Source organism: Lissotriton helveticus, chromosome 1_1 (genome assembly GCF_964261635.1).
Source record: "Lissotriton helveticus chromosome 1_1, aLisHel1.1, whole genome shotgun sequence".
Lineage (NCBI taxonomy): Eukaryota > Metazoa > Chordata > Amphibia > Caudata > Salamandridae > Lissotriton > Lissotriton helveticus.
This window is the reverse complement of record NC_136057.1, coordinates 155579270-155605139: the sequence shown is the minus strand read 5'-3', so window position 1 is coordinate 155605139 and position 25870 is coordinate 155579270. Positions and strand designations below refer to the sequence as shown.

Genomic DNA, 25870 nt, shown 5'->3' with positions numbered 1-25870 from the left:
AATTAATACCAAGGGCGGCGCACCGTGCACGCTTGCTGAGGAGAAGTGACTGTTGTAGCGAGTAGCGACCAGGAATCTGCGGAGAGCTGGCCTGTAAAGTGCTGCGGCAAGCCTTGCAAGTAAGTGACAGTGACTGTTTCACTGTGAGACAGTGTAGCCGAGTGTTAATCCAATCCACATATTAACTTTTTGCGCGCGATCAGCTGCCTACGGTTCTTCGGTGTCTGGAATGAAGTCTCATTTCTTTTTTACATAGTTCATTTAAAACAGAAAATGAGACTCCAGTCCAGACACCAACCCTGCAAGCAGCTAGCTGATCGCGCTGCCGCTAAAAAGCTAATTTACATTATGTAGGCCAGAAAACCCTGAAGCCGGCTCTTGTTTCTCACCAGGTCATTAATATGGCTTTTATACTGATTAGTATAGCCTCTTCCGCAGCTCGGTCTGGGAGTTCTCCGTTGTGGAAGCAAGTTCCAGTGCTGGAAATTGTCCAACTTCCTTTACTCATAAGATGCAAGCATACATTCAGGAAGTCAGGTAAACTTTCCCTCGGACTGAGTTCACTTAAGTCCAACGTGACAGGAAAACAAGGGTCGGTCAATGGAAACACGTAAACAGTCACTGAAATGTTCTGCGCTTTTACTACGCATAAGATTATAAAACCTCTATGTCTTTTTAATATTCTAATAATACTGCTCGTTTTTGAAGGTTAGTTGATCTCTGTTACACTACCAGCTGGCAGATGCATCAAGCAAAATACCTCCCGGTAAAATACCGAATCGGTAAAACAGGCCGTTACCGAACGCTAAACCTGAAAATGCTATGCATCAACCCAAAATCGGTAAAAAATAAAGAATCGCTAACAACATCCCCTCGGTAAATTACCGAATCGCTAATCAGACAATCGGAAATAACGAACACCAAAGCTGACCTCGGTAATACCGAATCGCTATTAAAGAATCGCAATGGAATGCATGAACAATCGCTAATACCGAAAAACGCAAAAATCGCTATTTAGCATGAGCAAAATAAGGGGAATCTCAATCAGGAGGTAAAGTTATTTGAAGGATAGGAAAAAAATAATTCTCAGCAGGTGCTGACTATCAGTAACCCTTCACAAATGCCCTGGGAAACCCCACAAGTCATCCAAAATGGCTGCCCTCTACGTGCTTGCTAGGAGGAGGAGGATCAACGCCCAGGCTCAGCGCAGGAGGATGATCCAGGACAGGGTCTTCAGGGTGCGCATCACTTTGCTGGGGCAGACCGAGGAACAGGTGTAGGGTAAGTACAGACTTAACCGTGCCATGATAATGCGCCTAATAGCAGATCTGGAACCATTACTGCAGCACGAGACCCGTAGGACCAACGCCATACCAGCCCATGTCCAGGTCCTATGCTGCCTGCACCTGCTGGCGTCTGGAAGCTTCCAGGGGGTAATAGTTGAGACTGGAGGCGTGTCGCAAAGCGCATTATCACGCTTCTTCCACCGGTTCCTAGAGGCCATGCTGACATTCATCAATCGCCTCATCACCTTCCCCACAACCCCCCAGCAGCTGACCCGCACCAAACGGGAATTCTACCAAGTGGCACAATTCCCCCATGTGATAGGGTGTGTTGACTGCACGCATGTCCCCATCTGTCCTCCATCAGCCACCGAATACATATACCGCAACCGGAAGTCATATCATTCTATTAATGTGTAGGTTGTGTGCAATGCTAAGTACATCATTACGGACCTTGTAGCCCAATTCCCCGGGAGCACACACAACGCTTACATATTCCGTCACTGTGGCCTCCACAGGCGCCTGATCAACGGTGAATTTGGAGAGGGACACCTACTAGGTACACACTGCGCCCCCTCCTGCTAGTCTCCGGCAGGGAGACGCTGCTCACACTGGAGGCTGCCTCACTCCCGTCATCCACTCCCACACTGCTGACACTGGCTGACCCAGGCTGCAGTTGTTCCACTGCAGTGGTCACCTTCTCAAGGGCCTTTGCCACATCCCCACAATAATGCCCTAGGTCCACTTGCAGGGACACTGACCTGCGGGACAGCACAGCTGTGCTGTTGCACAGCTTATGATGGCCTTGTTGGTGGAATTCACAGCGAGCATGATCTGCTTGTGCCGCCGGCGCTCACTTTGTTGGCCTGTGACTAAGGCACGTGTCAGTTCCTGCAGGCAAAGCTTGATCTCATTGTTGCCCGCAGCTACGGCAGTGGTGTGCTCACGCACAGCGTCAGTCATGTTGCCTAATTTGTTGCACAGTTTTGTCATGGAGAGTTTCATAGCACCCATGTGTCTCCCCTGCAGGCGCTGGACACGCTGCATCCGGGTCTCAACAACTCCGTACCCTTCGGACGGATCCACTGGTCTTGCTGCTGCCCTAACCAGGGGCACAGCCCTCTGTCTGACACGCTGACGTGCTGCTGTTTGTGTGGTTGGAGTGACGACAGCCTGGCGTGGGACATTTTGTGGTGCTGAACTCTGCTCCGACTCCATCTGCGGCTCTGCGGAGTTGTCCGCACTGGTGGTGGTGTCTTTGCCCGCGAGAATGGCGGTGGTGGTGGTGGTGTCTTTTACCGCGAGGATGGCGGTGGTGGTGTTGGTGTCTTTTTCCGCATGGATGGTGGAGGTGTTGTCCGCGGTGGTGGTGAAGGGGAGGACATGGCTTCATGTCCCTGTGAGCACTCCGCATCAGTCAACACTGGTGACTCTGAGATGACGAGGCGGTCACTGCCGTCAGAATCCATGGGGGATGCATCTGTGTGTGAAACAGTGCATAGTTAATATAAATGTATTGTATGTGGATATAGCATTGTTGTCTCTAAATAAAGCTGTTTTTCGGACAGACATTTGGCCCTTTGCTGCTGTATTCATTTCATTCACCTCTGGGTTCAGACATGCACTCATTCATGTATTGACTACAACTCCCATGGTGCAACACTGTGGTGAGGCTATGTGTTTGAGGCACGGCTACATGTGCACTGGGTCTGGCATGGGGCAGTGGGCAGGGATTGACTACACGCTGCAATGCTACGCTGCCATGCATCTTACCTTGTCCTCCTTCCGCAGCACCAGAGGTGTCCAGATGTGTGACCCCCACAACAGCTTCCGGTTCTATGGTAGACTCCACTAGGTCCTCCAGGGCTGTGTTAGGTGTCACATTGGATGTGCCCCCACCTGTGCCTGCAGCATCCTTGACCCTCTGCGCAATCCTCTCCTTGGCCCTTTTACGCAGGTCATACCTGCGTTTTTTTAAATCGTCGATGCTGCGGTGGGTGACTCCGCAGGCATTGACCTTGTCCTTGATGCGCAGCCACATCTTTCTTTTTTCAGCCTCAGGCACCTTCAGCGACAACTTCCCAAACAGTTTGTCATTGTTGCTGGTCACACACTCAATCAGGATTTCGAGTTCCTTATCTGAGAACTTGCGCTTTCTCTTTCTGTGTGTGTCCTTTCCCTGCTGGGGGGCCTCCTTCTCCATCTTGACCTGCTTGCCTAGTCCTGGTTGCTGCTGGTTCAGTCTGGCTCCTCAGCTCCTGTGCTCTGCCTCCTCCTCTGAGCTCCTCGGGCACTGAATGGAGCATGGGCTGTCCTACTTCCTGGTTGTGATGTCATCAGCCTGCTTCCGATGCATCGCGTATTTTTACCGTTTTCGCTATTATCGAAATCGCAAATACCGGATTCACTAATACCGAATTGGTATTTGCTAATTCGGTATTTGCTAGTCTCGCTAACGTACTTTCGCTATTTAATATCGATTTTTACCGATTTGGTAATTAATACCGAATTCAATGATGCTTCGCGGTTTGCATGTCCTTAATAGTGATTCCTTATTTTTCGCTATTAACGACATGGAATACCGAATTTTGATGCATATGCCCATATGAAGGTTATTGACAACCAGTAACACAATTAACTTTTCTCTGTAATTAAATGTGTGGGTTGGCGTTTTGTCACTGTTTTCCCTTCCGGTTTTTCATCATCACATTGGACGACATGTGGCTATTAAACTGCAATTATGTGATTTAATAAATAAGGGTGCTACAGCTCATGTGCTGCCACATCTAGTTAAGAAACATTGGACTTTTTTATGCAAGTAGCTGCTTCACTCTCTTGCAGCAGTAGACCATTGCCTCAGGGAAAGCAAAGGTTGTTGTGGCTAAAATTGTTGGTGTATGCAGTGATGGTGCCACGCACATGCACCTGCACATTGAAGATATAGAAGTAACTTGTACCGTTCTATCTGGTGCCCCTGCTCACTTGCTGGTTTCCCATTCTATACTTCTTACCTTCCATGGTGCTACCATCTCCCTGACCTCTCTCTCCACTCATCTGCCTGTATTTAGTTATGATTTTTCACCCTCCCTCTCCTGGTGCTTTCTCCTTGCTCTTCCTCATTCCTTGCCTTTGTCCTAATCTTCTTCCAAAGTGATAAGCTGTCCTTCCAGTGCTAGAAGCTCTACTGATGTCGGGAGTTACTATAGGATGCTACAGGTGAGTAATGCAGGCTAATGAGGGGTATAGTGAAGCATGAGTTACAACATGATAGGAGGTGTTCATTCCAGCTGTATATAACAAGTGACATTTTACCGTCTTGTTTAGCAGATGAGATATAGAAGCAGAAAGTAGATGCACACAGTGCTGAACATCCAATTAAAGGTCTATCACCAATAATAGGCTCCTCTTTACTTCAAGTGCAGCATAAACCCTATGAGCACCCTTTGCTTACGTGAGGGTTTCTCAGAAAAGTGCCTCGTCCAGCAACTGTCACATTGCCTGACTTTTCCCACCCCCTCTACTCATCCCAAACATGCTGCTGTAATCTCCAAATACTTTCTAGACCTTTCCCTCCACTAACCTATTCAATGCAACTAAAAAACTCACATCTACACCGCTCAAATTAATTTCATATCTCCCTATACTAATTCACTACTTATCCTGTTTGGGTTCTGGAGTAACGTGCTACTCCTCGAAAAGCACTTTGATACCGCATCAGGGATTTTGTATGAAGGCGTTTCTACTTAGCCAGCGCTGCGCCATGTTTATTGTGGTGCAGTTCTATGCCCTGCAGGTGTGCATCTTCAAAGGATGGTGGGGCTTAGAAATAGCCCGTTGTCCTCTGCGGAAGGAAGGGATACACACAGCACATAACCATCTACTATACAATGAGAGACTATATCGTGCCATGGCTTGAGTGTCCTTTCTTTTCTGATGCTTTGCAGCTTTATGCCATTTCTGACGTTTTACGATCTTCTTAGATTTTATTGACGCTCAAATGGATGTAATTTCTGATGTTTATATGTATCGATCGTCTTCATTATGCTTGCAAGAAAGTGTCACTCATAGTCACTGAAATGTCACTCATAATTACACTGAAATTATACAAATGTAACACATGGCAATCTGAAACCTTGGCAGCTATATTGTCTTTAAAAAATAAATTTAAAAAAAACAGCGCCTCACCAAAGAACAGAAACTAGACGAACAGCACTACAAAACAATTTCACGCGCGCAACGCGCCATACACGCTCACTCGGCGGAGCCACTTGAGGCCAACTTTATGTATACCGCCGCCATCTTGGAACGGGTACTGATTATCGCTGAAAAGATTTTTTTAACAATGCGCTTCATGATTGAAAATGATTCCCAAAAAATGTAGGCTGATTCAAAATCTGATACCATTTGGCTGAGATAGTGTTTTTGCTTTCAGTGCGTAGGCTCTCCGTCCCTGGTCGCTGCCGGTTGGTTTCTTAGCGAAACCCATTCCAAAATGGCGGATGATTACTTCCGCCGAAAGAATAGTTTCCGGCTAGGTCAGCGTGGGGTCAGAAGAGCCTGAAGCATGATGTCCGCTGGGTTGCTCCGGATGGTTGCGGTGGCCGGTGGATGCCGCAGGGCGCTGTGGGACGGCTTCAGGTACTGGTCTAAGTGCGAGGGGACTACAAGAAGGGCCGGGGGGAGGGATAAGTGCTGGCTGCAGGGATGGTACGGCTCTGAAGCTCACAGGAGTGAGACTTGAAGGTCGAACCAAAAGTTTTCTGAATGCAAAATGATGGCGCCTCTCTGTAGACCAAGGATCTCCAGTCTTTTCTGGAAGAGCCACTTATGTCAATGAAGATGATCTCGAGCTGCTAATATTGATTGTACTCGACAGTGACTAAATCAGACTAAATTATATTAGTGGAAACCACACACAAGATCATCAACCTTGATTATCTCGAAGAAGCAGGGGATGGGGGTGCAAGGACAGCCCTGGTTGCTCTCATTTGACCCCATACAAAGTACCAGTGATCTGCGAGCCACAGTGACAGGATCCAATAAACGTATACAATTGCAAAGTTCTGAAGTGTAATAATGGTAAAAGCGGGCATGAGTTCCTATTTGTGAGTATGCTTTAGTGTTTTTTTTTTACATTCTGAGAAGAAAATAGGTGAAAGAACACGAACCGAGCATCTTCATACACCAAGGAAACAAGGGTTGCAGGGCAGTGGTTCCCAAACGTTTTCACCCCTGCGACTCCCTTGACTTAATTGGCAGTTGACCGCGGCTCCCTATCATGCCACTTTTTAGGTCGATCCTGCTTAGAATGACTTCTTAGAATCAGCCTGTACTTTTTGTAAAACTTGTGCCTGTACTGCACTGTTTTAATGAGCACTCGTGCATGTACGGCATACACCTTTCGGGAGTGAGCTGCGGCGCAATCTGTTTCCAATTATTGCACCAGCGCATGTTTAGGTTTCGCCTATTATCATTCGCTTTCAAATGTAATAGGCGAAAATTCAAGGGCTCGATCGACTCGTCAAACCACTGCGGTTTTTCCACAGTGCATGTGAGGGTCACGTGACCACAAAAGCGGGTCACGTGACCACACAAGCACGCGCATCTCCCTAATCCACCTGCCACACTTCTCCCCTCGCTCGCATTCCCGCCCCCCCCACCAGGCTCTCCCGCCCCCATCCGGCTTCCCTCCGGCCATTTGCCAGCATTGCGAGGCCATTTGCCTTTACATGGACACAAAGGCGAAACTTAGACATAAAGAAAATGTACTTCAAATTAAACAAAGAATCAGTTAACAACTCCTGTTTTCACCAGTACGTAATGTAGCACGCAAGACACAACATGCCGGAGCGCTTTTGAAGATTCTTTCTTTCTTTTCGAAGGTTTTTTTTTCGTTCCTTTGGTTTCCTCCCTTTTTTTTCCTTTCCTTCTTGCAGCCTTCGTGTGCCTTTTCCCTTTCTTCACTGCGAGCCAGCATCTCTTCACAGTAAGTACCTAGGGACGCCAAGGACTCCCATGCATGTGAACTACAGCCGAACACATGCCCCTTGTCTGTGGCTCCCGCAGCCGCTCGCAGATGCCCCTGTATTCTAAGCCATTCTAGCACTCACGTGAAATGTTTCTGCAGCTCGACTCCCCCACCCCGTCTGTTTGGTTTCACATTTGCACGTCTCCTATGCTGCGATTACCAGTGGTTCTCAGGGCCAGCCTGACCTGACCCCGGGCGCCTGAACACCTCCTTGTGGTGGTAAACGGAATAGCCGCTGGAGTGATAATGAAAGTCGGCTTTCTCACGGCACCGTGGTCTTGAGCACGTCACAGGAGTTTATATGTTTTTATTTGTGCACTTTAATATAAGTCAAACTCGAGCCAATGGTATTGGGTGCATGAGCGCCTGTTACATTACACAAGGTCACATTCATTTTTTTAGGCACATGGAGATTAAGTGATTTGCTCAGAATAATTCTGGTGGAAAATCCTGCTTCCTATGGCGAGCTCGCGCTGCAATGTACATGGGAGTGTTTTACATCTCCAATGTATACCAAAAACATTACATCTATGTCTCATGAACACGTTGTATACAGAAACATTTTTTTATCCCTGCTGTAGGCTTTAAATCGTTTAGCTAGGACTCCAAACGGTAGATACACCCATTGGCTTTGCCAGTGATTGGAACAAGTAAACTGGATTACTATCATGAATTAAAAAAAACATGAGTATGTGTCTAAAAATCCGTCTCCCCTACTGGTTCTCGTACAGAACGTTTCAAGGGTTCGTCTAGAATTTTAACTGCATAGAAAAGACAAGCACTGGCGTTGCCAATAGGTTTCGCATTTGGAAAGTTGGAGCTATTGGTTTTGTAAATGACATTTTATATTTATATATTGTTATTGACAATGCCAATAACGATATATAAATATAAAATGTAATTTACAAAACCAATAGCTCCAACTTTCCAAATGCGAAACCTATTGGCAACGCCAGTGCTTGTTTTATTTGCCCGCCTCGCAGTCGCGTTAATTGTAAACAGATGGCGGTCATTTTTTTTTATTACTATTTTTCACTTTTGTGCTTTTAGCGGCCGCGTGGCCGTGCTTGTTAGTTAGGCGTGCCATTTGAAATCCTATTGCTCACTCGGTTAAAATACCACCCCGCTCAAGACATATGGCCAGGGACACAATTACCATGAGTGTAACTGATAGGATCAGCTGGGATTTTATCCTTTCTGTGCCCACTTCATTGTGCTTGCTCCTTTTCTAGGAGTAGATAGGAAAACGTCCTACCCACCATTGCAGAGCTATTACCAGCTCTTGGGTGGATCAGGGTGGGGGCTCTGGATTGTCCCGTTTGAATTCGCCGACACTTCAGACAGCAAGCGGCTTACATGCCCTTGTTTTTTGGAGCCATTCCCACTACTTTGTTGTAATTCTTGGTGCGGTTGGCCACCTTTCTTGCCTTTGCCCGTTCTTCCTAACAAACCCGAAAAGGGTACTTGCTCCCCATGTTGTGCACATCAGTGCCCCATCCATCTGACTCCCTAGCCGTGGCCCTGGTTATTCCTCCGGCCCCATCCGCTCCCTGTACTATCTTGGTCTCCATGATTTGCCGTGATGGGGGTATATGTGCGGTGTCTAGAGGTGCCACCTGGTTCCGCAGAGCCTGGGCTGTCCGTGTGCGCATACATGGGGCGCAGGGGCAGTCAACCCCGCTGCTGTCCCTCTTTCGGGCGATTCTTCAGTGTTGCTGCCTCTTCTTAAGGTACAAACACAGATAATGTGAAAGAGCAGTAGTAGCAGCGAGGGGAGGGTTTGCAGCTGGGCCCCTGGAGTCGGTGTAAGAGATCGGCTTTCAGAAAGAGCCTCCTCCTGCAGAGGCCTCCCAGGTCTGCCTCCGGAGGCTCTGAGCTCAAGCTGTTCCCGTGTTTTGGCAGCAGTTGGCTTTTGTTGCAGCTCTTTTGACTGCACAGGGTTTTCAGCATGGTGACTGCATCTGCAGCAGTGTGTGTGTGTTTGGAAGGTTTTAATGAGCCATTTGATCTCCTCTCTTCCCCTCGTGGTCTGCCAAAACCGCCCGTCTCTGAGAACTGCTCATGCAATGAGGGGAGGGAGGGAGGGTTGCGACAGAAAGGGATGGCGGAGGATAAGGATGCATTACATCGAAATATGCCGGTGTTTTTTAGGTCACTGTGGAGACTGGCACTCCTGAAGGAGATATTTGAAGAGCAAGCACTTGAAATGCTTTCTGTTTTTAGCATTTGTTACACTACCTGTCGTGTTTTTAGTAAATAATGATGCCGTATTTACTCAGCCGTTACATTTTTACAAACGTGTTTTTATTTGTAATTGCTACGTTGTTCCTGAAATTCTGTAGTATGAAAATGGGGACCCCCTCTCAATTTACTTACAGCCAGGGAAAAGAGGGGAAAATATCAATACAAAAAGTAGCAATTTCCCATGTGGCTTTCATATTTTGACCATTGTATCTTAGTTCACAATAATTATGACAAGTCCTTCAAAATATGCCAATAACAAGTGTGCATATATTTATCAAATTTTATTTTCTTTTTTAAAAGAAAAAGTAAGTGTGTATATATATATATATATATATATATATCACAAAAACTTTTTTTGTATTTTTTTCATATACCATCTTTTCTTTGTTTACACATTCATTGTACTTATTTTAGGCAATTAGGACAGATATAAAAACATACTTCATCATCATGATACATTTTTTTCATTTTTTTAGGCTATACAACAACTTCATAAAAAAAACCTAATATCCACACCTAAATCACATTCACCAGTCAATCATCCATACACTTGCATACAATACATTTAACAACTAACTACTCCTTCTGTACATAAGGTTTAACAGAGAACAACTCTGACTGAGTAGCAATCACAGAATGTTATGTGGGATTACACGCCAGGTCGACGCGCGTTTCGGTGGGCTTGTACCACCATCCTCAGGACCTCGACAGAATCACTTTCTGCTTATTGGGTGGATACAGGATATCTGTAATAACAAACACAACTTGTTGCGCATACCCTTAATCAAAACAATTAAAGAAGGACAGTCATTTACAACATTTCTTTTCTACAATTTTTTGACTTAGGGGCTCATTAGGATTGCGGTTTTTCCGCATCCTCTGGGCCGGCGGAATCCACCGCTGGCCCAGAGGATGCGGAAAAACCGCAGCGGACCCACCAAAGACCCACCGCCACATTAGGATGACTGGTGGGTCCTGGTTTCCGTCCGCAGCTTTTCCGCCGCGGTTGGCTTACAACCGCGGCGGAAAAGCTGTAATATGGTGACGGTGTCTCTCAGACACCGTCCACCATATTAGGATGCACATAAAGAAATGCTTTTACACGGCGGATATTCCGCCGTGTAAAAGCATACGGTGCTTCACTGCGGGGGCCCGTTGCGGGCCCCCTGGGTGAAGGGGGGGTGGGGGGTGCACATGGGGGGTACCTATGGTACCCCCCTGCATATGTATGCAGCAAGCGGCAGGCACCGCGCGGTGCCTGCTGCTTGCTGCATACATATGCAATGTATGCTTTTTTAACATTGCGGCGGGTGCAGCTTGAAGCTGCACCGCCGCAATGTTAAATATCCAGGATGTGACCGCCAGGGTGGCGGCCACATCCTAATTTGCACGGAGGGACCGCCGCAGCCCATGCGGACGGTCCCTCCTACTCTAGGGTGGCGGACGGACGCAAGTCCGTCCGCCATCCTAATGAGCCCCTTAGTTGGAGTACATAGGCACACATATTCTACAAATAGCACTCATAGTCAAAACCATTTACACAGAAACAAATATAATATCTATTAGCTATTCAGAAAAAGACCCCAACTACACTTCGTGGGTCTCTCTACTAGAGACAAAGGGAAGAACAATAGATTTCATGGTACATAGCCAGACCTCTAGTGTCCTAAAACTCTAATATAAAAGGATTTTGTCATATCGAGGAATCTAGTTGGTCGCTATTACATGATTCTATCTAGTTATAATGCTGATACAAAGAATTGTACTTACTCTTCAGTTAATGTGACTATAAGCCTCGTGACCTGTCCCAGGGAGCTTCATGTTAAATTGGGCTCCTACAATACAAGTACATTTTGTCTCAGAGACACAGATCTAAATGAGGCTAGCTTGGCAGTGAACAACTAAGAATTAAATCTTACCACATATCGTAGCCGTGATCTTTAATCCAAGCTATTCTCAGAGCGACCTCACTTTTTCAGCTTTTAAACAACTCTCTCCAACATGTATTTCTAAAATGTTTATCATTATGTAAGTTAAGACAAGTTAATTTTAATAAAGATATTTTCAAAAAACTGAAGAGTGAGACAACTGCACACTAACCTTTTATATTGTATTCATTTAGGCTCTGCGTGTATCTCTTTCTTCGTAATACTGTTTGTCAAAATCAGGGAAGATTTCACCTTTTACCTAAACAGAGTAAGACGATGCACGTCAAGTATTAGTATGAATGTGTCTTTCTCGAAGCCTCGAGAAGTTAATCACTGCAAACGTTTCCAACACAGGCAACCTCCTACCTATCTGATCATAACGTTCCTACACAAAGTGCTTTTTTTATATAGTCAGAAGGAGGAGAGACACCATCACGATAATATTAAATAAGGCATCAGTTTCCTAAGTTAAATTAACTATTGTCCAGAAAAACGTGTCTTTTCTCACCATGCAAGAGAATCACGAAGACGGTAACGTTTGGAACAAAAAAACGAATTCTAATTTCACGCAGTGTTATGCTTACCATATATTTTTCGTACGGGGTTGTATATTTCAGTCCGCTCGAAAAACGCCAGCACTTTCCCTGTGATGCCGCTCAGTGTTTAAATCGAACGCCATGGCGCGAAATTGATCATCACGTGGCTCCGTTGCCCACAACATAGAAAACGGACGACCACGGAAATGTGCTGTACTTGTATTAATGAGCGCCATTTTGTAGTGGTGAAATGTGACAGAGGTTAAATCTATTTTCCTCTAGTTTTATCACCCATTTAATTACATATATTGGGCAAAAGAGATCGATGTCTTACCTACTAATTTCACTAAGAATAATATCGAATATATTTGACATATATAAATATGACACGACCAACCTTTGCCTACTATAAGTATATTGTCTTGTTAATCATGTATTTACCGTGAAGCACAAAAAATATATCAGGAACCCAAACGAATTAACTCTGCATCTTAGTAGCGCTTTGGATTGGCAGTCACTGTCAGAAGGTGATTCATATATACACCCTACAAAATGTGGACATAGCTTTATTACTCATACAGTTTGACAGACTGTTGGTTCAGAGTGAGGAATTACTCACAGTTACATCTAACTTATTGATCAAGTATTGATGCAATTATCTCTAAATTTTCAGTAATGTGACAGTTAGAAGACTGTATGATAGAGGATTAATATTTCTCTGTCCAAACGTCTCTTATCAGGAATTCTTAGTCACATACCATGTTATTTCCTCATTTAATCCTTTTCGGATGCAGTCGAGATGAAAGATCCAGAAACTTTCTCGTTTCTTACGAGTGATTTCCATCAATTGGCCCATTTTATTATGCACCTTTTCTAGTATACACCACTTCAGTTCACAATCTTTGATTAACCTCTAAGCAGTGTTGTACTATTGGGGCTGTAATTCTTTTAGTTCTTATTGCGGACTTGTGTTCACTGAACCGGGTCCGAAACTCCCGGCCCGTCTCCCCTATATAGGCTAGTCCACAAGGGCATAGTAGTAAGTAAATAATGTTACTACTTCTACAATTGGTAAGCGATCTCAATTTAATATTTATGCTGTTATAACAGAGATGGTCTGTTGTCATTGCTGCATCACATGCATGGCATGAACCACATTTGTGGTTTCCTAGAATGACTGGACAACCTGTCACTGTTGTTTGAATATCCTGTGGTCTGGTTTATTTCTAGTGTGAACCAACAGATCCCTGAGGTTCCTGTTCCTTCTATAGGCAATCAGTGGTTTGGGAAAATGTGTCTCTTCGCCCTCAATTTCCAGAATACGCCAATTCTTGTTGATGGCATTTTTGATTTTATAATTCAACGAGAAATGATTGATGACACAAGTGATTTTACCATGTGTTTCTCGTCTGGTGCCCCTCAAGAGAGCATCCCTATCATAAAATGTTGCTCTTTTAAAGGCTTGGCGTATGAGGCGATGTGGATAGCCTCGATTTATTAGTCTCTGTTTAAGTAGTTCGCCATGTGTTTGGTAATCAACTAAGTTTGTACAGTTGCGTCTAATGCGGAGGAATTCCCCAAAGGGGATTGAATCCTTTTGGCAGTGAGGGTGGAAACTACTGAATTGTAGTATTGTATTTTTGGCAGTCGGTTTTCTGAATAAACTCACCTGTAACATACCACAACTTCCATCAATTGTAATGTCGAGAAACTCAACTTGTTTTGTACTGTAGTTAAAGGTGAATTTCAGGTTTTGGTCACTTGTATTTAACCATAAAATGTAATCTTCCAACTGCTTCACATCACCTCGCCACACAAAAAAAATATCATCAATAAATCGCTTCCATAAAAAACCATTCTCAAAAAATGGAGCAGCTTCATTGAATATGTTTTTCAGTTCCCACTCCCCCATGTACGTGTTCGCTACACTGGGGGTGCAAGAAGCCCCCATGCTTGTGCCTTTTACTTGTTTAAACAGGGACCCATTGAAGTCAAAATAATTATTCAAAAGTACGACCTCCAAACATTGCAGTATAAATCCATCCGGTCTATCATTGGGGTATCTCTGCAGGAGGGCTGACACAGAAAGTAACGCTTGACATTGAGGTATGTTGGTGTACAACGCCTCAATGTCAAGCGTCACTAGGATGTCTGTGATTGGATTAAATGTGACCCCCTCTATTTTCGCAATCATGTCACCTGTATCTTTGATGAATGACTCATATCTATGCGTTAATGGGCACAAAAATGTGTCCACGTATTTCGAAAGTCGTTCTGTACTAGAACCTATTGTTGAGATTATGGGTCGCATCGGTGGATTAAGCTCGCTTTTGTGGGTCTTTGGAAGACCATACATTGCGGGGATTACAGGACATTCCTTGTTAAGAAATGTGTATTCATCATCACAGATATATCCTTCCTTCAATGCTGTCAGTGTCATCTCCTTTATAGATTTATTCAATCGTAGGAGTTCCCTGGGTTGGGCCGGTCTGTAGTGATCTATATTGACCAACATCTCTTCCATTTTTTTGTTTTGTCATATACTACTTTGTCAAAGATTGTCTCTAAATGGTCTGGTGTTATAATTGCCCATTCCAGGATCTTGGTAATTATCATTATCTGATTCTGAGGGCCCAGTATCAGAAAAATTGGTGTATTGTCTTTTATAACTGTTGTTGTAATTAGATGTAAAATTGCCCTGGGTTCCTCCCTGATAATATGTAGAGTTTAAATACGGGTAAATCTTTTCCCTAGTAAACCAACGTATGTCCTTTTTCAATTTTTCAGATTTCTTATTCGTTAGGTATATATCAAAGTCCTTCATGTCTGCTACTATTTTATCTAGTTTGTCTTTGGCGTCCTCAACTGCATTTGAAGATTGTAATTTTTCTTCTAAGTCTGAAATTTCTTGACTTAAAGCCCCCATGAGTTCCTTTGCGGTCTCGATGATTAACATCATCCAGTCCCTGGAGCAGCGGTTTGAAATCAGTGACCACCGCTCCAGGAACTTAAGGATTTCCACAAATAATGCTGGGGCATTACGAACTCTCAACCCAGAAGGTATGACCCCTACCTTTAAGTATTCCAGCATGTAAAATGCATGGGATTCAATACGTTTTAGTTTTTCCTTCATATTGAGTACGTTTTGCCACTCACTGTTGTCACCTAGTGAGGGTGCAGTGGGCCTAGAGCCATCTACTACTTGACCTAATAGGGAGTTAAATGCCTCATCTGTGAAGCCAAAGGTCTGTAGACCTTCCATGTTTGTAGGAGAAGGTTATCCAGATCATAGATTGCGTTCCAAGATGACTGCCTGGTAGGAGCTCCTGTAAAGAGCTCCCGGTGCTTGGGATCCCAATTCGGGCTTTATCCCTGCTAAGCACCCACCAGTCTTAAGGAACTGCACTACCAAAAGTAACTGGATGGTGAAAGTAACTGGATTGAAAAGTAACTGGTTTTTCACGCTTACCTGCATGGCGGAGATCGGGAGCCTGTGAAGACCTGTGATCTCCCCTCATCCTCGCCGGACTGCTCCTGGACGCTCGCCTGCAAACACCCCCATCGCCTTGCCGAGACTGGGCAGCTGGAGCTCGAGGACGGAGGACTGATTGGCGAGTCGGTGCGGAGGGTCGGAGTCGGCTGGAGCCTGCGGAGCTGCTGAGGGATCCACACACGTCTGAGCGGCCGCAGCTGGAGTCTGCCCCGCCTCGCCTGGCTGCTGCGCCTCTCCACAGGACCTGGGACGGAGGTCCGGAGCCCACCTGTCTTTGGGCGCTGCACACGACTTAAGGAGGAAGGGGTCAGAGGCGTGGATGAGGGGCTGCAACGGGAGCAGGCACCGTGAGCCGCCTTGTGTGCGCCGGGCTACGGTGAGACACTGCATGTGCAGGGGCCCGGAGTCCGTGCATCCTCGGGGATCGACCGCTCACTGTGCGATGCAAAGGACTGATCGCGGAGCTGCCACGACGCCTGGCGGGGCGGATCGGAGGGACCCCCGTGCTCCCCGGCGGTCGTGGAGGCAGAAGAGGTGTGGGCCGTGGCGGAGCGCGGGCGAGCGAGAGCTTCCCCGCCTGGCTGATCGCTGCGGGCTGAGTCCAGCGCATCCTGCCCTGCCGGGTGTGCTGTGTGCCTGGCTGCTCGTCCCCCGCCTGCAGCCACCGTTGAGACACTGGAGGAAGCTGGCGCCTGGCGGTCGGAGGGGGGCTCGCAGTTCTCGCGCTCACGGTTCTGACGACTTGACACAAGAGCAGAGGCGGCCCCCTTCGGCTCGGAGGTGAGCCTGTTGATCTGGGCGCCACTGCCACCGTGATCTGCAAACGTTGGCAAAGATCGTCTTTACACCTGAGGCCGGGACTGCAGAGCTCATGCTGAAATGAAGGCTGGAAAAAGGTATTTACTTTGCCCCACTCGTTTTTACAGGATAAGGTTCTTAATTTGCCCCACTCGTTTTTGAACCTCCTTTGTTCAAAATGGCCGGGGCCATAAACTGAGCACTTAATCCCCTCCTGTACCGCCTGAACCCACGAGGCCCCTGAGCAGCTCCACTAAAGATAACAAAAAGTTGAGATAAGACTCCCTATGGCATGCAAGATCCTGAGCCAGCCGGAATAGAATCTGAAACTGCTCTTCCCTGCCCTGAAAACAGCAACAACTAAAAGAGGACTAATGATTCTATCCCCCTGACTTGGCGGCCATTTTTAGACTACTCTTTCTATCTTTGGCTGCCATCATGGACTAGTCCTTCTGACTACTGTTTTCTATCGGTATCACAGACTCTACATAGCTCTGTACTTAAATCTTTATGCGTTTAAGTGTTTGCCTTTTATTGCAGTATTATATTATTATACTACTATTGGTACTTTTACACTTTATGTAACTTACACCCATTTCCACTTTTCCTCACCGACAGTGCACTGATTGCTACCTCATATTCTACAGGTTGCTTATTAATGTCATATTTGTTTATTGCAGTCATCTGTTTGCACGTATATTGGCTCCAGTAATTCACCAGTATTTTATTCATATGTGTATACTGTCCATGTTGTAAGCTGCACCCATCTCACTTTTATCCCTATTATTCAATGATCGCTAGCTCATTCGGTTGTTTCAGTCTGGTAAGCTGCTCCCATCTCACTTTTATCACTATGATGCACTGATTATTACCTCATATATTTCGTTAGTCTTGTAAGCTGCACCCAGCCACTTTCTACACCTGGATTACACCGTTGCTACCTCTTACATTATGATGTGTCAATTTGGCTCCACCTAACTGGTTGCTACCTCTCATATATTGTACATGGTGTAAGCTGATTGCTACCTCTCATATATTGTACATTGTGTAAGCTGCACCTACGCACTGTTTGTTCCTGGATTGCACCGACTGCTACCTCTTATATTTTTGGCTACTTTTGGCCACTCACTAGTGTCACTCCTGTGCCCTGTAACCAACGGCTGACAGTTTTATTGTCGTCTTTTCTCCCACACCCAACGTTACAGCCATCCTAACATGGATCTCATCGGTAAGCACACATATAGAATCAACTACCCTTCCACTCTCACCAAAAAAGCCGCTAAACGCTTTAAACATAACTTCTTGAGGTCGCACCCTGAAACACCCTTTGCCGACACCTACTTCTCACCGGGCAATGGAGCCCTGAACATTGATATCATCTTCCACACCTCACGCAGAGCCCAATGGAGAAAAGCGTTCCTAACCCTACTCACCGTCTCCACCACCAGGAAAACAGCTCATGGCCTAACTCTCTCTATCACACCTTCCAAACTCTTCCCTGGCAGAACCACCACTACTATCTACAATAACGGGATTGTCCTAATTCAATCCACAGACAAGAACCTGGAACTACTAGACAACCTGTTCCCCAAGTTCAAAGAGCACCTTTCCAAGCTGCGGACCTCCACCCAGAACTCCACCAGCACTATCACCCCTGACGTCGCAGCCCCCACCCACAACACTTCTAACATAGCTCAGCGTCGGATCCACACGCACCTCACCTCTACCCCCAGCACCCTAGTCAATCGCCCACCTGCTGTTACCGCCCCACACTCCCCAAGCGCAGTCACAAATCTCTCCCCCTCATACACTAGCCGCCCCTCTAACACTACCCCTTTGACCCCCACTCATACCTCTCCCATCCCTCTCTCCCCTGACATAACAACTCCCACCCACAACACCTCCTACCTAGATCAGCACCAGAACGGCACGCACAATGACAAATCCCACCCTTTGTTCCCCCCCCACTCTCAGTCCCCACGTGAGTACACTCCCCCCCATACATCCTCGATACACCCACATCCTCGATACCCCCACGCCCCCTTCCCCCCACACCCCATTCCCCCCACGAACGCTTCTGAACACACCACCGTCCGGAGTTTATCTCCCCCCCCCCCTTCCCCCCCTCCACGGCAGATCCCTCTCCCCCCCCCAGCTCCCTCCCCACTCACGACACCCCCACCCTCCCAACCAGTACCACAGAACATACCGCCTCCCTTACCTTAGCATCCCCCCCTCTCTCCCCTCCCATTCTCAGCCCCCACTACCTTCCTGCCACCCCCACTGTCTTCAGCCTTCACTCACTCTTCAACTCACCGGCACCGTCTCCCACTGACGTCACTACCTATGCCTCCCTCCCTCCCCCTACCTCGCCCACAAACCCGCCCACACATCGAATGCCATCCCACTCATTATCACCGTAGAACCTTCCAACAACGCTAGCATACCCCCCCCCCCCTCGATACCCTGCCCGCTTTCCAGCTCACTACTCAACCATTCACCAATGGCTCTCACCACCAACCCCATCTCCAATCCACCTCTTGACTTGACTTTATCCACCCTCCAACAAGTCAAAGAGGATCTCCTACAAGTCAAAAAAGATCTCCACGCCAGTCAGTCAGTCAAACACTTTTATTCGATTTTTAAAAAAATCATAAAAAGACACAGGATACATTTCAAGGGTTACACGTACAAAAAAAGTTAAATAACACAGGGAGAATATTTACATAATATGTACATAGTAATTCATAGTTCATAGCAGCTGAATGTAAAGTGACATGAGCGCAAGCAGTTCCTCTATACAAAGAATAAATAGATAAAAAAAAATTAAAAAATTTCGTTGATAATCAATCCGTTATTACATTTTCTGCGCTTTTTATTGATGCGTACTCCTGCTGCTAAAAAACTTGCAACATGAAAAGTGACGTGTGCATTGTGCAAAAGTTGCAGGAATAAGAGCGCTGGCTTCACCTGTAAGAAGCGGGCCTCTCTAAGGATGGGGACAAGATATTTCCTTCTAATGTTACCATAGTGATCGCAGAACATAATAAAATGTAAGGTGTCCTGGGGTGAGAAGTTATCACAATCACATGGTTTATTGTTTTCCGGCGTCTCCCATCTATAGTATGAGCCCAATAAAAAGTGAATTAGATTCAACCGAAATCTAATTAAAAGAAAGCGGTGGAAAGAGTTGTTTACAAATATCAGGTAGGGTTCTGGGCCTGGGACGGTTTTCAATCTGAAATTCCTTCTCACTGTAAATTTCATAAGTTCAGTTTCCTCTCGCTCTGAAATAAAAAGGTTCAGCAGTGAATCCTTAACTATTTTAACGTCCGCTTTGGTTATGCTCATAGGTGAGTAAAAAAGGTCAATGCGTCCCACCTTTGCTAACATATTTTTTACATACAGCATCCAGGGGATCTTAAGGACTCCATCCAAGTTTAAACAATCTTCTAGAATTTTATGATTTAAAGAGATCTCTTCATTTAACCAGGTTTTGAGCCAAATAGTAACCGGGGCAGATTTTATCACATCAGAGACATACCCAACTCCCAGTTCTGAGTGGGTGGAGAAAGTAGGGGTAGACTGGGGGACAGAAAGCAATGATCTTAAAAACCTGTTTTCTGCCCTTTGAATGGGGACAGGCTCTATGTATCCCCAGATTGAAGCCCCGTAATTAGCGATTGCGATGCTCTTGGCATTATATACTTTGAGGATCGCGCTCGTCGGTCTTGAACCCAGTTTTCTGGCAAAATTCAGGATGGCTCCTGTCGATCTGCTTAGTGCATTGGATTTTGCCTTAAGTTGGGGACCCCACGTACCTTTATCGTCAAATAGGACGCCCAAGTAGGTAAAAGAGGGAACCCTCTGGACCTCCTTACCTAGACAGACCATGGTTCTTGGTCTCCTCTTTATCCCTTTTATTCCCATGATCATGACGTGAGATTTTTGTGTGTTCACTTTTAGGTCTAGTGAGGTCATGAATTCCCCAAAGGAGGCCAGAAGTTTATTAAGGGCAACACCAGTTCTCGCCAAGAGGACCGCGTCATCCGCGTACAGGAGAACTGGAATGTTAGTGTCTCCTGCACGCGGGACGTCGGCGCCCAAGGCAGAGAGAACCGGCTCGAGGGTGTTTATGTACAAAGTGAATAGGAGCGGGGCAAGAATACATCCCTGCCTCACTCCTCTCTCGGAACTGAAGGAATTTGTGCACCTACCGTCCCTGGTCACTCTCACTGTGGCCTCCAGCCCCTGATGTAAGTCAGCCAGAAAGCCCACTAAGGATTTATCAATGCCTATCTCCAGAAGGACCCCCCACAGCCTCGACCTGTTGACCAGATCAAAGATCTCCACGCAATCAAAGACCTTCTCTTCTCACAGCCCAGTCTACCTCCCACCATCCCACTACCCTACAAACGACGCACCCTCCCTACATACCCTCGCCTCCAACGACCCCCGCGCTGGCCGACTATCCCCGTTCGCAATAACTCCCACCGCCCCCGTCGTGTCCTCAACTCACTGTCTGACCGTGACCTATGCTCTCTCCTACGCTCTTATGGCCCAGGTCCGGTAAAACACATATCCAACACACACATCCCCATACCCACAATTCTCACAAATCCTCTGAGGCTCCCAACCCTTAGCAACAGAGGTTCCGTCCCTAACAACCTCAGAAAAGTCCCCCTCTCTCTAGAAGGCTCGACCGCCCATCTCACTCCCAAACTCAAATGCATCCTACTCAATTGCAGATCGGCCCAGAGACACTCCTCCGACATCGCTGATCTCGTCTCAGCAATGGATCTGGACCTAGCCATTCTGACTGAAACGTGGCTTACTGAAGCCTCTACCCCGATAATGGACATACTAGTCCCCCCCAATTATCACATCATTAGACTGGACAGGCCTGGCAAGACGGGCGGGGGAATTGCATGCATTTTTAGGAGCAACCTCTCCGTTACTAAAGCCACCTCCCCCTCCCTTACTTCCTGTGAACTCCTCTACCTCGATATCACCAGCGAGGGCAAACAAGTTTGTGCTTTACATCTCATCTATCACCCGCCTGGTGACAACCTCATATTCACCCAACAACTCATGGACACGATCACATCCAATGCCGGTCGGCAGACCACCCAAGTCTACCTGGGTGACTTTAATCTCCACTGGAACGATCAGAAAGACACAGTGGTGAATAGTCTCAAAACTTTCCTTAATGCGCTTGACCTCACCCAAATATGCGATAGACCAACACACGACAAAGGCTCGATACTCGATCTCATCATCGCCAAAGAGGACTCTACCCAACTGGAGGCTATCCAACCCTGCGACTGGTCAGATCACCACATTATCACCTTCTTTATCAACGAAAAAGTTAAACCTAACCCGGCTCAACCCACCAAATCCAAAACCTGGAAAAGGGACATGAAGAATCTTAACCCCACTACCCTGCCTCCCCACATCGGCAGTCTCCTCCTTCCCCCTTCAGGTGCCTCGGATGTTCAATCACTGACCGATCACTACCTTGACTCTATGAATTCAATAGTCAATGAAGTCGCCCCATTGCAACTGAAGAGAGTCTCCACCAAAATTTCTAACCCCTGGTATGACGGCAGACTCAATGATGACAGGCGTACTATGCGAATGGCAGAGCGTACCTAGAGATCTGAACCCTCATCACTGCATCTCAAAACGCTTAAGAACAAGAGAAATGCCTACTTTAGGAAAATAAAGCGCGCAAAGTCGGACTTCTTTAGCTGCCAGTTGGACCAAGCAAAAAACAGGCCAAGAAAGCTGTTCGAACTAATCAAGACTCAAACAAAGACACAACCCTTACAATCAAACAGCACAACAAGCGACACCCCACACTGTGAAGCCTTCTCTGCTTTCTTTAAGCTAAAGACCGACAACATAAGAAATGACCTCATCGTGGATGTAAGCCGATTCCCCAACCACACCAGAATGTCTAACACTCAACCTAAAAACAAGGCATCATGGCTGTACTTCGACACCTACTCGGAAGAAGCAATACACAAACTGCTCTGCACCTTGAAGCCCTCTAATCACCTCATAGACCCCCTACCTGCTAATGCTGTAAAAGACTTCATCCCCTTGCTCCTCCCTCTTTGGACCAAAATCATCAACAGCTCCCTTCAACAAGGTCTCATTCCAGACTCCCTCAAGGTGGGGCAAGTCACGCCTATACTCAAGAAATCTACAGCTGACCCGTCTGACCTGAACAATTACCGTCCTATCACCAATATCCCCACCCTGGCCAAACTGCTGGAGAAATGTGTCCAACTCCAACTAACAAAACACATTGACCAATTTGACCTCCTCAACCCTCATCAATCAGGCTTCCGAGCGAAACATAGCACGGAAACAGCTATGACACACATAATTGATGACGCCCTCCAAATCCTTGATCACAATGAGTCCTGCCTCCTCATCCTTCTTGACCTCTCTTCAGCATTTGACACGGTCAAACATGAGAACTTACTGGAGCTGCTAAGCACTAGAATGGGTCTATCGGGAACTGTTCTCAAATGGTTTTCTTCCTTCCTTCATAACCGGTCTCAGAAGTTCAAGATCGACAATGTGCTATCTACACCTGTGCCTGCAGATCTAGGTGTTCCACAAGGATCCTCCCCCTCCCCCACACTGTTCAACCTCGTCATGGAACCGCTCGCCACCTTGCTCCAAGCATCCAATGTTCAATTCCATATGTACGCTGATGACACACAACTTTACCTAAAGCTACAATCCCCGGAAGATATCAAACTTCTGAATTCCACACTTAGTAACACTCAATCTTGGTTGGCCGATAATCACCTCAAACTAAATGCTCTGAAAACTGAGTTCCTACTCATCTCACCTCCGGCGAAAATTTCCACCACCCAAACCTGGCTCAATAACCTAACAGCACTCAATGTCCAACCTACCATCGTGGATTCTGCGAAATCCCTAGGCATCACACTCGACGCCAAGCTCAACATGCAACAGCACGTTAGCAAAGCCACAAAAGGAGCTAATTTCCAAATCAATACACTGAGGAAACTTAAACCCTTCCTCCCTGCCAAAGACTTCCAAACTGCTGTACAAGCTTTAGTCATCCCTCGCATAGACTACGGAATTGTGGCCCCCAGCGGACTCCCGCTATCCACAACAGCACCCCTAAGAGCCTCCCTGAACGCTGCCGCGAGACTCATTACTGGCTCAAGAAAACATTCGCATATATCCCCAGACTTAAAGTCTCTAAAATGGCTGCCTTTTGAAGCCAGAATACAGCTAAAAATTGCAGTTATGACACACTCGGCCGTGCACCACAAGGCACCCAACTACCTCGCTCAAAAGTTGTCTATATCAGGAGGTTCGAGATCCAATAGAAGTACAAAAAATCTACTCCTGAAACCTCGTAGATTCCGGAAAGAAAAAACATACAAGCGCTCCTTCTCAGGAATGGCACCCAGGATCTGGAATGCGCTCCCTCCTGAAACCAGGCTTATCTCCTCCACTGCACTCTTCAAGAAAGAGGTGAAAACCATCCTTCTGGCCAAGATCTCCTGAACTTTATAGGTGCTGGATCAGAGACTCTGCATCGCTTTGTATCATTGATCACCTTGTCTTTTGGCACTATACTCCTACTTGATGGTGACACTACTACGCTACTCTCTTACTACCGACCAATATATGATACACTTTGGTTTATTGAATCACCCTCCCGATGCCCCCACCCCGTGTTCTCTCTATCCTAAGAAATTGGTATAAGCCATCCACACATCCAAGGTTTACCTGAACCCTTCTGTAGTGGGATCAATGACTTGTGCCGTCTTATATTACTTGTTTACCTGATTGTATATTGATATGCTTTCTGTACGTTACTTTTATCCTATTATGTTAGTGACTATTATACTGCTCCCATTATCTCTGTTCATTCCTGCTGCCCCTACCCCTGTCTCTGTGAAGCGCTCTGATATCTGTAAGGATCCTGTTCGCGCTATATAAAACTTTGAATAAATAAGATTTTAAATATTGTAGTGTATTTTATCTGATATTATCTTTATACCCCCTACAATTTTCTATATATGATGTCAAGAAGCAAAATTAAATCAGGAGGTTAGGACAATCCAAAGCAAAGAGATAAGTACCTATTAGCAAAACTGTGTGCACATACGCCTCCAACAAGTCAAGACCTATTATCAGAGAAAACACCAACACTTACTTAAGAACCTGAAATTCTGTACATGAGGTAAACTAGAACACGTGCCTAGAGCCGAAGAGGGCATTTGCTTTACTCCCCCAGCGTCCCGGTCGAAACCCAGTTTTCCGCCCTCTGCCCCCGCCCGCCTTCCATTGAAAACATTTATCGTACCCTCTACTTGATTTGGTAGTGATACTGTCTTACAGCACCCTTCCTCCTTACTGCAGAATTAACGTGTTGACAGGATACACAAAAACTCTAGACCTATCTTTGACCAACTTTGGACGCACTGCTGCATGACCTATACAGACAGCTCTAGCTGCCCCCCCCCCCTCCCCAAATATGTCAGCGCCATGGCCTGGGCCCCGTTTACCCAGGATAATGGCTTCCCTCCCCTGGCCTTACAGGTGGAGACTCTGACACGGAGTGGACCAGTACACAGAGTAGTCCGGACCTATTTGGCCGGAGGGGGGGGGGTTGCAGAGTACCAAGTACAGGGAGGTGCCAGTTCAGTGCTTGTTGGAAAGTTTGCAGTAAGGTAGTTGTCCAAAGGTGTAGAGACTAGCATACCAGCGCAGGGGCTTCATGGAGAGTAAAGGACCCCAATTTGGACATGTTGCAGGGTGGAAATGAGTGCCAAGCAGTGTTGGAAGTGAGAATGAACCAATCAGCTAAGTTTGGATTTGACCTTGGTAAGGATGAGACACCTAAGGGGCATTCTTGTTTTTTTTCCGCTGACCCTCCCTGAAAGTGGTGTGGAGACTTGCAGGAAAAACGAGCATTGGCATAGCCAATACGAGCATTGGCATAGCCAATACTCGTTTTTCCTGCAAGCCTCCACACCACTTTCAGGGAGCCAATAGGTCTTGCTTTTGGCTCCTTATAAGTATTTAGTTATGCAGCACAATATCCTTGGTGCAACAACATCTACTGTTGCATGGCTAAACACTCATAAGGTCCCAAAGGCGTGACCTATTGGCTATGCCAATGCTTGTTTTGTTGGGGATGTAAGCCCGGCCTCAAGAGCCGATGACGGTATTAGTGCAAATGCATTGTAAACAACAATAGTGGGTCAGACTGAAACCAATTGGCACTTGTAGAGTGCAGAACCGTCACCACTGGGGTGCGAGGTCTCCGTTGTGCCAGCTCTCCCTGTGACCGCTCTTGAGGCAACTGCTGGAAGAAACGAGCAGAAAAGGGCAAACCAGAAGTCAGAAAAACTGGCAAGCAGAAAAGGCTTGGTCAGAAAAGGCTAAAGCAGAGAAGAGAGCAGAAAAAACAGACCAGGCAAAACAGGGCAGAAAAGCCAATACTGGGCGGGAAAAAACGAGCAGAAAAGGCAAAGCCGAGAGCAGAAAACAAGCAG

The 25870-nt window shown here is 46.4% G+C and overlaps 2 protein-coding genes across 3 annotated transcripts in view; both read left to right on the top strand.

Annotated features, from left to right (window-relative positions):
* Window positions 1–5801: 5801 nt before the first annotated feature.
* The window catches only part of MRPL50 (mitochondrial ribosomal protein L50), a 71448-nt gene continuing 51379 nt past the window's right edge, over window positions 5802–25870 (top strand). Inside the window, exon 1 of one of the 2 annotated variants that reach the window (XM_078659313.1) lies at window positions 5802–5921. In XM_078659313.1, the coding sequence (XP_078515439.1) occupies window positions 5848–5921 (74 nt within the window). In that variant the 5' untranslated portion in view covers window positions 5802–5847. The remainder of the gene's footprint in view (window positions 5922–25870) is intronic. The other variant, XM_078659312.1, reaches the window with a different exon arrangement.
* Window positions 5807–25870, top strand: part of ERCC1 (ERCC excision repair 1, endonuclease non-catalytic subunit) — a 146243-nt gene continuing 126179 nt past the window's right edge. The window contains exon 1 of the mRNA XM_078659309.1: window positions 5807–5921. The gene's annotated coding sequence lies outside the window, so the exon portion shown is untranslated. The remainder of the gene's footprint in view (window positions 5922–25870) is intronic.